This window comes from Enoplosus armatus, chromosome 12 (assembly GCF_043641665.1).
Source record: "Enoplosus armatus isolate fEnoArm2 chromosome 12, fEnoArm2.hap1, whole genome shotgun sequence".
NCBI lineage: Eukaryota > Metazoa > Chordata > Actinopteri > Centrarchiformes > Enoplosidae > Enoplosus > Enoplosus armatus.
The window spans coordinates 20,332,174-20,347,043 of NC_092191.1; the positions used below are offsets into that span (position 1 = coordinate 20,332,174).

The 14,870-nt window shown below is 45.2% G+C and overlaps 2 protein-coding genes across 2 annotated transcripts; both read right to left on the reverse strand.

Moving 5' to 3' along the window:
• Window positions 1–1,009: 1,009 nt before the first annotated feature.
• Window positions 1,010–7,525, reverse strand: stpg4 (sperm-tail PG-rich repeat containing 4). Its single transcript, XM_070916545.1, has 7 exons — window positions 7,496–7,525; window positions 7,266–7,322; window positions 6,243–6,497; window positions 4,872–4,936; window positions 4,515–4,560; window positions 1,478–1,582; window positions 1,010–1,117 (listed from the first exon to the last, which is right to left on the reverse strand). The coding sequence occupies exons 1-7, from the start codon at window positions 7,523–7,525 to the stop codon at window positions 1,010–1,012; spliced, it is 666 nt and encodes a 221-aa protein (XP_070772646.1).
• A 1,440-nt stretch (window positions 7,526–8,965) lies between these two features.
• calm2a (calmodulin 2a (phosphorylase kinase, delta)) lies at window positions 8,966–13,475 on the reverse strand. The gene is made up of 6 exons (XM_070915516.1): window positions 13,387–13,475; window positions 12,307–12,337; window positions 10,754–10,897; window positions 10,559–10,665; window positions 10,344–10,479; window positions 8,966–10,253 (listed from the first exon to the last, which is right to left on the reverse strand). Exons 1-6 carry the CDS (start codon window positions 13,387–13,389, stop codon window positions 10,225–10,227), a joined length of 450 nt encoding a protein of 149 aa, XP_070771617.1. The 5' UTR covers window positions 13,390–13,475; the 3' UTR covers window positions 8,966–10,224.
• Between the last annotated feature and the right edge of the window lie 1,395 nt (window positions 13,476–14,870).

Genomic DNA, 14,870 nt, shown 5'->3' on the forward strand with positions numbered 1-14,870 from the left:
CATTATGACGACTCCTCGCTGTATCGTTGCCGCGGCGAATTATTCATGCTCTAAAATCGATACGACGCTGAAATAAAGCGCGAGAAAGCGGGCTTTAATCACCGCCGTTCATGTTTCCTCCTTGATCTGATAACAGGATCTGGGTGGGCAGAATGCATGACAACTGTCTAACTGGACGCAGCGCCAAACATTCTGCTGCTCCGAGGCGTGAGTGTCTAACTCTGTGAATATGAAGCAGTGCACGCTCAGCGAAACCCTTCTCTGAGTAAATACATGATTAAAAAAGCCCAGGATCACACTCATAACAAACCTTCAATGGCTTTGTTTTTTATTTTTCTGCCTATCCCCTGTCATGGACACCGCCATTACGCTCCACACACAGGTGATTTGTATCGCCGCTCCTCTCTCCGCGTCCCGACATTATTGCCGGTGTTTGTTTGGTTCGTCGAAAGAAAAGGGTATGCGGAGTAGGTAGCGATAAGAATAGCTGTTTTATTGTGTGCCACTGCCTTGGCCCCTAGTACTGAATGTGTTATCTGAGGGTGCAGCATGCCACACTAAGCTATGTGCATGTGACGCATGGCCGAGCAGCATTCCTCCTCCCGAGTGCATCGCGGGGCAGAGATAGTAGGAAGGCGAAGCAGCCTGGCTGCCGACAGAGAGGGAAGGAGGGGAGATGGAGGGAGGGAGCAATACCGGGAACATGTAGTTAAGTGGAATGAAGTACCCTTTGTTGCAGATAAGATCATTCTGCTTCCCTGGCCGGCGTCGCTAAAGCGATTTTGAGCACAGCGAATGCAGCTCGAGATGTCGATGGCAGACCACAAAATGCCTCACTGACACGTAGATAAACATTGGTCCGAGTAATAAGAGGCTGGAAGTGTTTTTCTTTCTCTTGCACATTTCGTGATTTTACTTTCATTTCATAAATAAGGTAAGGGTCGTTGTGGGATCTGCCAGGAAGCTGGCGGGATGAGGGGACGGTCGAGGCATTGTGGGAAGTCCGCGCTTAGAGAGTGTTCCGGAAGAAGAGGCTAAATGACGGGTCTGCGGCTTCCGTGTTCAGGCGGTCGCCCAGCTTCCAGCAAGGTTCGTAGGCCCCTGGTCCTGGGGTCTTCTGTAGAACACACACACACACACACACACACACACACACACACACCAAAATAGATGTTCATTATGCGTCCAAAAGAGAAACGTGGTATTTTTAGTTGAGATATTTTCAATCACATATTATTGGATCTCTATGCTTGTCTGTGCTCCCTTCTCACTGTTATGTAATGGTGTGATGTTCCATAACATGGCATGGCCCTTTAAACCTGAATTTCCATCAAAACCACGTCACGATCATTACTGAAATCTAAACATTAGTGCCGTAAAGCAGCTGAGAGGGTATAAAACTGTAACAAAAAGTTCACAGTCTTACGCTGATGATACACTGACAACATGACCTGTGTGCATCTACAGAGCGACTCACTGAGTGCACGTGGTGGAGCCGCGGCAACGTGGATTTGAAGCAGGAAGTGATGCCTCTTGCCGGTCTGGTCTGTGGATTGTAGTGGCACGGAGCAGGCCCTTCCCTCTAAGATGGTCAGAGATAAAAAGCTATTATTGATTGATGGATTTGTGATCAACATGCTGTGGACCGAGGCGAGTGTCTCGCCACTGGCATGGAAGCACACATAAGCAACACAGAGGAAAAGTTTTCTTTGAATTCTTCTAAGCTAAACACATGTTTTGTTTTTTTTTGTCTTCCCTCCATTTGCTTTTTTACCAACATTATCTTTATTCAAAATGTTAATTAGCTGTAGCATGTAGCATGTAGCAAGTACTTTGTTTATTGGGCTTCAGTTTCAGTACCCAAACTGCTTTCCAGTCCCTGTAACATAACTTAACACGATCAACTTGTGTCCAATCTTAGGAATTTAGTCAAGGACACACTGAGAAACGGCTAAATAGGAGCAGATGTCTTGACTATCATGTTATCCTGCGTTAGTGCCAGCACCCTTTGAAGAACAGGGCCCTGTTTTCTCAGACGTCAACCTTCATTTTTATGGTGTCACCTGAGTTCAAATCTTATTACACCCCACAGAGTCCAATCAAACCGCTCCGAGCTGGATGGTGCCAGCGCGCCCTGAGGCCTGTGTTTTATTCACCTACTGCGCATCATGACCTCTAACCTTTTTTTTTAGAGCCTAATGAGAGTTTCATTGTTTCACCCCTCGAACCTATAAGCTCTTGGAAACCTATTGTTATACCATGCTGATACGCAAGCCATCTGAAGGATGCGCTAACAACACACACCAGATCTATTTTAAGATCCCATGCCTGTATTTTTTCGACCTATGAAATATCATTTGACTCCTGTCCCCGGTTGTGTTGTGTTTTTTTTTCCACCTATGTGATCTGTGTTTAGGGTTAGTCTCTCTCTCTCTCTCTCTCTCTCTCTCCTTGCCTTTCACTTCTCCTTTCCTCTTACCCACTAACACACATACTGGTCATCACCAGCGGCATGCCATGCAGAAATAGCATCACCCCCCCCCCCCCCCCCTCCACACTCCTCCTCAGACATAAAACTGTGTCCCTGTCCCTGAACAGAGGACCAGCCTTTCATTTTCAGCTGCTCTCTGATTCTGACAGAGGGAGACAGGGAGGTGTCTTTTCCTCTCCTCTGCTCTTTGGAGGGACGGCTGCTACCATTACATGCCATCTGATCCCAGTTGCCAGTTAACCTGATCCTCGGCAACTGGCCTGCTGGGCCCCGCGCACTTGCCTGGTGCTCCCAGAGGTGCTAATGCAGGTGTATTTCACGGGAGCTGGTAGACATGAGTGAAACTCTCTCACACGTGTGTGTGTGTGTGTTTGTGTGTGTGTGTGTGTGTGTGTGTGGGTGTGTGTGGGTGTGGGTATGTTTGAGCCAAAGTACCTGGCCTACTTTCCTACTGTGGCACAGCACGTTAGAAACGTTCTCCTGTGTGGCGTAGGTAACTGGCACATGCTGTGAATGTCTGTGAAAAACTTTAAAACTTTGACCTGTTTTTGATGAGCAAGACCTTGCTGTACAATACTCCCTCAATCTGAAATGACATGAGGTGAAATTAATACGTGACATATTCTTGATTGTCTTGATTTGCTCCAAAAAGCAAAAATATGCCACAGCCCGCTAGCAGCTATGTGAGGCTGCACTTGGCACAGTGGAGCTAAATGCTAATGCCAGCATGCTAACATGCGCCCAATGGCAATGCTAGCATGCTGGTTATCACGTTGTCCATTTTAGTTTAGCTTGCTGCAAATTAGCGCTAAACACAAAGTACGGGACCAATGAGCATTCTGAGCGGAGATGAAAAGTCAGGGGATCGCCCTGATGTTATTACAATTCATCCTGCAAGGGCCATGAATGTCTGTATTACATTTCATGGAAATCCACCCAATGTTGAGATATTTCACCAACACTGCCATCCACTGAGCCCTGCTTCTAGTGTGGCAAATAGGAACCACACGGCTGCAGGTGTTTAGATCAGCAAGCTCCCATGTAGTGGTCTAAAGGCTGAATCACTTCTTTGCTGTAGCACTCGAGAGGAGGACATTTATTCACATTAAAATGTCTGAGAAGATGACTTTAATTCAAACAGGCTTGAATCTCAAGGGAGGATTTGTTCCTCCCAAGCAGCACGTGCAGTCGATATTGCAAAAAAGCACAACATGTAAATCTAGGACACGCAGTGGCCCCAGGATGGAGAAATTAAGTCAAATCAGGGGGGGGGGGGGGGGAGAATATGTATCTTTCTTTTTGTTGTGTTCCCAAACATCTTCAGCTCACTGGAGGTTCTGCTTTGGATGCGTGGAAATCTATTTCATTTCATTCTGCGTTAAGAAGCAAGGCAGAGGAATCTGAAATTCTCCTCTCAGATGAGACCAAGTCCTCCCATTGTAAACCATTAAGACACTTCAACTGTGATCCACCAACGTCTGTCCACCTCCGCCAGGTCAGCTGTCCGAGCGAGCCGCGCTTTCAGTTAACTTCGCTGCGGGATTTGTGTAGCTGCTTAACCTTTGACAATAAACTTGTCTCGGAGTCGCTGTGACACCACTAGCAGCAGAAAACTGCTCCCAACTCTGCAGTAATAACACCCTCGGGATTTCTTAGCGCCTTTCCTTCTCTGTCAACACTCAGCAGCTGCCAGCACGGCTCAAATATCCATCAGCTACCAGCACTGGACACGAGGCTAAGGCTGCAACACTCTGCAATATGAACCAAAGCTGACCGGTCAGCTAGTGCCGTGCCATAACAGGCCCTCAAATGGGGCAAATGATACAATCAGACACCCTGTGGGATCGGTTTTCTGTGACCCCTGTGGTTGTCATAACTAGCTCCTGTACAGCACATACCAGCTACACATTAGGTCATGGCTTGTAACCAAAGCCCATTGAAAGTGTATTGTAATGAAGCCTTTTTGTGGGCAATGGAAAGACTGAATGGTCCTAATAACTAGTCTTGGTGACTGGATACTTACAGGCGGAAAGCTGATCCGCTGCACGGTCGACCGAAACATCACATGCCTGCAAGAAGAGGAGAGATGAGAGATGAGAGGGGGGGGGGGGGGGGGGGGGTGTCAAAAAAAAAAGAAAAGAGAGGAGAAAGAACAGTGAGAAGTGAGAGAAGAAAAGAATAAGGCCGTGCATGATCAGAGGCAGAGAAAACGAGAGAGCAGGTTCGCGAAGGCTCCTCCATCTTTGTGCTGCTGAGGAGATGAGAGAGGGAAGGAGACGTTGTGTGAGGAGGAACGATCCCGCGATCAAGGGATGATTCACGGGCTGTCTGCTCCGCTGTGATCTGAGAGTTAAAGGGAGGCTGTTTGTCGAGTGCTTACTTGCAGGGAATCTTCTCCACCGGTTTCGCCGCCACGTCGTAGTCGCACGGTGAAGTGTTTATATGCTGGCACAGGGAACAAAGACAAAGCAGTGTTTAAATGTGCGTCAGTGACAGTGTCACCATGACTTTGCCAAGACTTTTCAAAAGCAGTTCATGCAAATAATAACTTGAAATATAGCAAAGACAGCAAAGTAGCTTTTAGCCATGAATATAATAACGTGTTACATTGTTGGCTGGAAAACATCTTTAAATTGAGGCATTACGTTATGGGCTTTATTACATTTAGTTAGAAATAGTTCAATATTTTGGGAAGTGCGCTTATTTTTTTTCCAAAAGTGAGCTGAGAAGATCCCTTCAAATGACTTTTGAACCACAGGGGGGGGTTTCAGTGTCAGACTTTGACAGCCCCTTGTTTCGTCCATACTCCAACAGAAATGTGAAATTTGTAGTATTACGGGGAGCTACGCCAGGTAACTATTTCTTGGCGAACAACAGCCAGGCATGTGTCTGCAGTTTCCCGAAATCTTTACCTCGTCAAAGTGAGGTTGCCAGGTTTGAACTGTACCGATAATGACCATAATTGGCAACCCACACTGTAGCTGCCCAGAAGTGCAGGTTGGATGGATAAACTGCCAGGAAACAGCTTCAACATATCACTCGCTTTTATATTTTTCATCACAAACAATAGTTTATCCCTCCACCCAGTGCACGTCACCGTGACGACAACACAGAAGTCGCTGCTCCCAGAGAAATAGCTACAACACCTAACTCCCCATAAAACCACCAATTACTGTTGGTGTACGATTTGAACCAACGAGATCTAGATACATTGGGTTAATAAATCCGCTTTAGAGGTTTTGGTAGGCGTATTTTTTACTTGGGAGAAGGTAGGTTTTCTAGTCTGTATGCTAAGCTAAGCTAATCAGCGCCTGGCTCTAGTTCCTTACTTAAAGGTACCACTTGGAGTTTATATTCAGTGTTTCTCACCAAATTGTATCCTCGAGAACAAACGCGTTGAATGGATTTCCTGCCACATAAAACATTTGCAAAGCCTGTTCTTTAAATATTTTCAAAACTGTGTCCTTTGCATCCGTTCTTCCTTAGCTATTAGTCATCTTCCTCTTTACCTTAAAACCATAAAACTACCAGCATGTAGCAGGTCCTCATGCATGTGCAAGAGGCACTAACAAAACAGGGAGCCACTCGTAAACCCACTGCTACATAGAGCTATTGGTGGTCAAAGTAGTACCTTTGATGCATACATGAGTGCTGCTATCAAACTTCTGACCCAAAACAGTGAACTATTCCTTTAATATGTGGTCAACTGCATATGCCAGCAGGATCAGTAAAGGTCATGTCTGAACCCCACCTTGTCCCTGACGCCCAGGGTGACGATGTCGGGCCGCGGACAGTTTTTGAAAGAGTAGGACGCCTGGTTTGCCAGGACCTCCTGGATGGAGTCGGTGTAGTCATACGCCCCGGGTAGAAGCAAATCCCCCTTGCGCACGCCCAGAGTGTGGGCTTTCCTGCCGACGCCTTTGAACCCGTAGGTCTTCCTCACCGGGTTCAGTTCGGCTTCTTCGATGAAGTCGCGGATGTGATAGAGACCCGGCACGGGTGTGTCCTGGACGAAGGCGAGAGGAGAGAAATTAAGGGAATGTTACCATGCGGCTTGGATAAACACTTGGATTGTATTGTTAGCATGTTGTCACCACGACTGGACTGTTGTCTGCAAGAGCCAAATTCAGCTCAACCAACTGGAACATTGGGATAGGTAGTTCAACTCTTATTATTTTGAAAGTCAAATCTTTACACCCAGCCACACACAATTATTTCCAATAATCATTTTAGAATGCGGTTGAAGTTTGACATCACAAGAAGACGTTTTTTTAACTTCAGGCATCTTCAGGTTTAAGCACTGACAAGCAATAGCTAAATCTCTTTATGATGGTGCACAAGCTGGTGCATTTCACAATAAAATGCCAGTTTCTATAAGCAGAGCTCGTATGTATTACTTTAGCTGTATAGGATGCGTTCATAGACAGACGGAGGCAGCTGGTTAACAGTGGAGCCACAGATCTGGGATCACATTAAGATAAACTGATAATTAAAACGGTCTATGCATTATTACCATGAATGCACTGTGAGGCACTTAGGGACTGGACTCGCTGTAGTGTAAGTGTTTGAATTTATATCTGGCAGACAGCACACTTTGGACAATGCAATAGCACTATGCAATAAAAAAGCCATTAAGTTAAAATCTACTATATCTACACATGAGCCACTTTTAATTGGCAGCCCAGCGGCAAGTGTTTGGGCCCGCACAGAAGCCGATGCAGCAGCTTCTCCTCCACGGGCAGACTCTGAGACCACGCCGCAGCATGACACCTACTTTCAGCGTCCCCAGCCACCAGCTCCCCCGGCCACACGGGTCCACCTTGTCATCACCCTGCACAGAGGAACGAGACACAAGCCAAGACACAAGTACATTGTTTCTGCTATGATGACATTGCTATGCCAACAATGTGTTGATGCGTCTCCACATGTATCATCCTGTGCTTCACCGGCCCTGCTTGTCCTCATTAGGCACACACGAGTTATGAGGGCTTTAAAGAGCCTTACCTTATCTGTTCTATTACCACCCCTGGACATGCCACTGACTTTGGAGAGACAGCTCTGTATTTTCCATGCGGCCGTGTCCTGCACTGTACTCGCTGTCCGCTCACTATCTGTCTGACCGGGGATCCAGTGACACCTGACCACCATTAAAACTGCGACTGTTACTATAGCAGCGACTCCACTATCGATCAATTTTTCAACAAGCTGGCCTGGCGGAGGGCTAAATTTAGACTCACCGACCAGTTTGACTGAGAGTAAGACACAATGGCAAAGCCAGCACCAAGGTACATACTGTACCCTCATCATCATCGCCCACCACCATGTGATGTTTGGAGGGATACTGTGGCACTGAAACGAGGCAGTCGAAGAGCACTCCAGGTTTTAAAATGTGACACCCTGGGAAAGTCTTTCAAACTAACCCTCTTTCTTTGTGTATGTAAGTTTGAAGTGTCTTACCTTTTGTGGCATGCTAGACAAAGAGTGTGATGGCAGGCACACACACACACACACACATTCTCTCTCTCTCTTCCTCAGCACAGCAGAACTAAAGAACCATCACCTGAAGTGAAAACCTCGCTCGGGGGAGCGAAAGCGCAACATTCGGCCCCGTTGCTAGGCTATGTTGAACACATGGTTCGGAGGAGCCAGGAATTCATGTTTACACTGCTTGTCAAGGAAGGTCTCATGCGACCTGAGAGTACACGAGGAGACTCACACACACACACACACACACACACACACACACACACACACACACAGGCAGCAAAGGAGCTGTTTGAGGCTGCACTGTACATCCACCTGACACAGTCACAGTCTTCTCCTATTTGGACAGTGTATGAACGCAGAGGAGGGACGAGGCTAGTGTTTCATGTGCTGTGTAATTAACAGCTTTTTATAAGTAGACTGTGATGACACTTCAACTGAGAGCTTTTTTTTTTTCTTTTTTTTTTTTAAGTCTTGTGATAATTGGTTTCGACAAGATGAGAGCCACTTGTGTCATCAATTCACACCTGATATAGCTGTGGGTCGTGGTGTTCCTTTTTTTGTCTTGGAACTGAAGTTGTTCCTATGCAGACTGGGAGAGGAACAATCCACTAATGTTCAGCCACACACACACACGACGCATTAAGGGAAATCAAATCAGGGGTACTGGAAGTAAATTACCCCTTTACATCACAGGCTTTTTTTTTGGTGTGCGAGTTGTTACTGAAGTGCATCTTGTAATGCTCTTTAAGTGTTTTAATGTGCATCCCCCGGGACCACTGAATAATGTGCATGACTGAGCAAGCCGTAAACAACTGCAGCCCTTACTACTCCCAATGGACAGTCCAAACAATCACATACCTTTATAAGACAATTCAATGACAGGATTGTTTTCTAGTTCAGCATTGTGAAGTGTTAGTCCGACCACTGCATAGGATCAAGGGCACAAGCTAGATGCAGCTAGCATAGAATTCACACAGGAGGCAGAGCAGAGGTCCACAATAGAGCTTTATTTTGTCATTCATCAAAATAACAAACTTAGTATCTCTGCAAGCTACTGTAACAAACTCAATAATCAGAAATTAAAAAAAAAAAACCCAAGTACACCTCTATTTACACCATGGTTTCTGATGTACGCTCAACCACCTGCACCTCGTCATTGGGGGCAAATGCCAAATAAGACATGAGGCAGCTTCTACATGGTGCTGTGCCAACAGTAGCAGACAACACATGGCCTATGTAGTCAGTAAGGGAGCTGGACAGTACAAGGCTAATCCAATGTCGAGTACCATTGTGTGCACTTCAAAAGAGAAGCCTTTGATCCCACTCAGTGCTTTTATTTTAATGACAATACAGATTTGATGTGAGCTTATCTGAACATTAAGAGGCATTGGCTGATGCTCCTCAGTGCTTTTGGGAATTAACAGGGGACACTTCAAATTTAAAATGGTAAACATTTCATATGTAGTCTAAGCAACAAGGGGAAAAAAAAAATCCTATCAAAAATGGAGCATCCTGTCCTCAATACAAAAATGGGAATTATTACAGGGTATACAAACTCAAGGATCCATTATAACTGAGAAAACAAGACAATTTTCAAATCCGGGTAGATTGTAAATTTTATTGGAAAACAAAAATATACAACTTGGAATGGATTATTTGAGGCATGACCAGAGGTCATTAAAAAAAAAAAGAAAGAAAAGAAAGAAAAGTAAAAGTAAAAGTAGTGAGTAAAACATTAAAAAGCATGGTAAGATTAGTCGTTTTCTGGTATATAGAACAGCAGATACAAAAAGAGTTTGTACGAGTACCTAGGAGATACACCCGTGTCATTTTTTTGCAGTAGTGCAATGCTGAGAGATTTCCATATATACTTTGTCCGTAGTCCATGCAGAGTTTAAACTCCTCTACATTGTTTCCATGCCAACAGTGTTGCCAAGTGACAACCAGCTGACAGGTTTCCAATGTCGCCATGCGTGGAGGGGCCCCGAGCACACAAGACGGGAAGATTCGAAGTTCTCCGGCTCCCAGGGGCCTCCACAGGCATCTGGTTGTATGACCGTTCCGTCACTCCAAAACACCATGACAGCAAAAGAAAGGGACATGGGGACAAGAGCCTATGCAGTTTACATGCAGTTCCTTTGGACAGCAGAAGGGGCAGGGACGAAGGGGGGCTATTAAGATTTTACAGATAAATTACACAAAGAAAAAAAGGCAAATTATTTATATACGAAATCTGTACAAGGCCTTCACTTCGCCGTCATCATTTGTACGAACTCTGCAGGGAAGAAAAGAAAAAAGAAAATGTAGCGACTCAGTATCCAATGAGTGACCCAAGCAGATAATATGAAAGACAACATTTACCAACCTTCATAGTTGACCTGTCCATCTCCATCAATGTCTGCTTCTCTGATCATCTCGTCCACTTCTTCATCAGTCAGCTTCTCCCCAAGGTTTGTCATCACATGGCGCAGCTCAGCAGCACTGATGTAGCCATTGCCATCCTGATAAATCACATCATCAGTGAGCACACTTAAAACTCCTGTACATATGCATGTGTGTACGAGGTCTGACAGCATTTACCTTGTCAAAGACGCGGAATGCTTCTCTGATCTCCTCCTCGCTGTCTGTGTCCTTCATCTTCCTGGCCATCATGGTCAGGAACTCTGGGAAGTCTATCGTTCCATTTCCTGAAGACAAAAAAAGAAAAATTTTCCATCCAGTACAGCAACAGTATGCGTTTGGTTAGCAGGTATTGAGTCCAGATTAAGTTCTCACCGTCAGCGTCCACTTCATTGATCATGTCCTGCAGCTCTGCCTCTGTGGGGTTCTGGCCCAGAGAGCGCATAACTGTGCCCAGCTCTTTGGTGGTGATGGTGCCATCTCCATCCTTGTCAAAGAGCGAAAATGCCTCCTTGAACTCTGGTTGCAGAAAAAAAGTGGATGGGCTTCTTTAGTAAAGAAGAGATGTCGCAAGTATAGCTAGATATGCACAACAACACTGGCAAGACAGTGGTTGTAAAACAAAAACTGTGCAAGGGGCTGAATATATCAAAGAAAAACAGATAGAAAATCCATGTAAATGCTGTCAGCCCACCTTGCATAACTCACTCTTCATCTTATCACTCACACTGACCCAAACCTTGAATTAGCCCAGACTCAAAAAGGGCATTACATCACTCATGTTTCAATTATAAACTAGCTACATCATACTGATGAGCCCTTCTGTTTTGAGTTCCAACTGCAGTTGTTTTTGGCAAAACAGGGACAGCAACCATGAGACCAAGCAGCAGGGCAGGCAGGCTACATCAGCAGTCTGTGTGGTTTGGTGGAGCTGTGAGGGATGAAGAACGATGACACGCTCATCAAATGTGATGAGGCCAATGGGCAATGTGTAGTGGCATGCGGCAGCTTGTCAGCTTCATATAAACTACAACCTGCCCTGCCATTTGCAGGGTCAAACACACAGGGCAACACCCTTTTTGTTATGAGGAAAGGCCTGCTGTCTGCATCAACTGCAGGAAATGTCTGGGGGGGTAACTCCTCTGGTACAGGCTATTAAAACCCCACATCACTGCTACAGCTTACTGCACTTTAAATTCCTGTTAATTTCCGACAAAACATGTTAGTGCACTGCGCAACATCGTGCTGTTTGTACAAACGGACAATCTAGAAACTGGCACACGTCAGCAAATCATCAAGCAGGGGTTTACCCACTAAAAGCTGACACCATGCAATACAGTAAGAGTATGATCAGCCTATTGTGAAACCTGAGACCTAAGCTGAATCAAGTCAGAGGCTGGAAGATTTTTATCAGGGAAACCACCGTAACTGCCACATTTTAGACAGACTGTATACATTACAGCACGTGTCCCTGAGCACATACTGGAAGCAATGCATTAAGGGACACGCCTGCTGCATGATTTGGATTACAACACCTAGGTCTCATCTTAGGATATCATACCAAGTTGCTACTCCAATAGTTCCTGAAGCATTCCATCTAACGAGCACACACCCAGGAGCAAAGGACACATCATGCACTGCACGTAAAAGGTGATTGCCAACACCTCGCCAGAATACACCACCCTTCCAGATTACATCATTTATTATTACATGGCACCCATGAAAATGCAAAGTTTTCCATGAGGGAGTCCTTCAGCACTCCCGAGCCAGCAAGCAACAGCCGTTTCATTCATTCCTGTTTTATGACCAGTAGGCTGCCCTGTGGAATGCCTTAAAAGGCAAAAGTATAAATCCACTGCAAGGATCCATAACGCAGGCCATTTTGCAGGGTATGAGGAAAGCAGTAGATCAATGCAGCGGCGTCTTACCGGCAATCTGCTCTTCTGTAAGCTGGTCAGCCTGTAAAAGACAAGATGAAGCAGTTAATAGCATGTCAAATGGCAAGTCATTTCTAGAAGTAGCTTTAATATCTTAGAACAACTTAAAGTCATCCCAATTCTTAATAGATGGCCTCAAAGTTAGGGCCGCCCATTTCTTTAAAATGCAGCATACACATCTTTCTACAGCTAGTAAAGTTAATTAAACAGTTACTCTGAAGGCTGCAGTAACTGACAGCAGCTGTACCGTTATAGCTACACAAAACAGGGATTTTCGGTAACTAACCATCTTGTTACTGAACATGGGAGGCAACGGAAATACTTAAGGAGTGTAAAACGACATGTGCCCATAAAACGTTAGCTGTACCTACATTTGAATGTTCGATGACGCCAACTTTTCCGTAGACAATGAACGACACACAATTTGGCGGTAAATGCTAGCTAGGAAGAGCTAAAGTTAGCTAGCTTCCGTTATGTGCCGGCTCACAGTTACAGACCTTACACAAACTCCAACGTTTCACACTTTAAGCAGATTGACTATCTAATACAGCAGTCGTCACAAGCAAGACATCGGTTGGAAAGTAGTCACCACATTACTTCATCGGCGCCTCTCAGTAAGTGGGGCAAGTACTCGCCAAAACAGAGAACTGTTCGGCCACTATCTCAATATACTGAACCGAACATTAGCTAGATTGCTTGCATAAAAGGCAACGTTATTAGGATAACTATCGCTGAGGCACTGTTTCCAAGTGTAACTACGCTAACGTTATGCACACGGGCGTTACTGCATTTATTCCATAATTTATTCAAACCAACGCAGCTTTAGCAAACGCTAGCTTCCTCTAACAAGCTAGCATTGCCTAGCAACTAGCAAGCTGTCACATATTCGTCCAGCACTGCTGAAAGTGTTACTTACAGCGCACAGTTAACGCTGGCTTCAGCTTACCCACTGGTAACGTTACGTTTCACTGACATACATTTCTCACATTAAAATAAAATAAAAAGACAACTGCTAATGGACTGCCAACAGATTCTAGACTGAGAGAAAGATATAACCCTCTTTTTTCTCACCATTTGGATGTGGATGTAGCGGCTGGTTCACGACAAAATCCGTAACAAAACAAAGCCAACACAAAGCCTCAGCGGACTGACAATCTCTATGATCACACTGAGAAAGAGGCAAGTGGACTCGCCTTTAACGGCTATCGTAAACTCCTCCTCTTTTTAATATCACTCCGCCAACTTCCCTTTTCCTCAGTTACCAAATTAATCAAAAACACATTTGTACACATGATTAGCCAAACAAGAAAGCCAAGAAACTATTGCAATGCCCGTGTAAGACTGCCGTGAAGTTTTCGACGTCGGCATTGGAAATTACATTGCGTATCGCTGGTGATCTACATAACGGCGTATGAATACTTTCTGCTACTCTGTGGTGGGGCACAAGACGTAGCCGAGAGAAATCGCGCTCTCTGATTGGTGTGTTTGTACCTGCAATGCGTCACTCCCATGGTCTGCGCTGCCGCTGCATCTTGTCCATAGACATCCCAGTCAGTGCCACAGGCATAGCAGACAAGCTTGTTGCATGGTGTGTATACATATGGGCATCATCTTTAGGGAGACCCAATAAGATAGTTTTGATAAGTAATTAGCTACCAGGAGCATAGTTTGCTACTTGTAGCTGGGGTGTTACTGACCCAGTTTGAGCTCACATGCTTGTCTGTATGTCCTGTTGCTGCAGCTTTTCATCTCTGATAACACTACTTGTGATTTCACTAGCATGTTGATACCCATGCTTTTCTTTTTTTTTTAAATTAAGTCACCAAGGTTACCACATATAGTGACAGAGTTCAGTGTGCGTCTTGAGTGAAGTTCATCCTGTCTGCAGTGCAAGTCCTCATCACTTAAATGTTCTTGCATAATGAGATGCAGTGTCAGGGCTGAAGTGTTTGGCTGTAATAGTTTGTAATAGGTAATAGTTTGTGCGTGTGTGTGTGTGTGTGTGTGTGATATGTCACTGGGTCTGTAGCAGGCTTTGCTGTCAGATGACTGTGGATTCTCGGGTCTAATTGTGCTGCTGGTGTGGACCGGAGTATCTGATAGCCTGATTGCTTATGCCTGACTGCTCTCCTGTCTCCCATTGACCACCTGTCTCTGGCCTGATCCCATGGGAGATGCCGAGGAGGAGGATTTGAAGAACCACTCAGAGAATGCACTAGAATCTCCATGTCCCAAAAAACAGCCCCCCCTTCCTCCCAATTCTACTGCCTCTCTTATTATTAGACATGGATGTCACACTATAAGCAGAGAGCAGGAATTGTGAAAAGCTCAATATCTCACACGTAGATGTAAGAAATGAGGATCCAAAGTGGTTCCCACTTCCATCTGCACTGTTTGCAGAGGTGATGCTGCCTGCGCCACGTGATCTGCTGAGCAGCTTTAGAATCAGCCAGGCTTTTTTCCCAACCTACCTAATCTGGAGCACATTGGATTCTTTTCATTTAAATCTGTTTTTCTGCTACAGGGTTTTTTTTTTTTTGTCACTGTGCAGATTA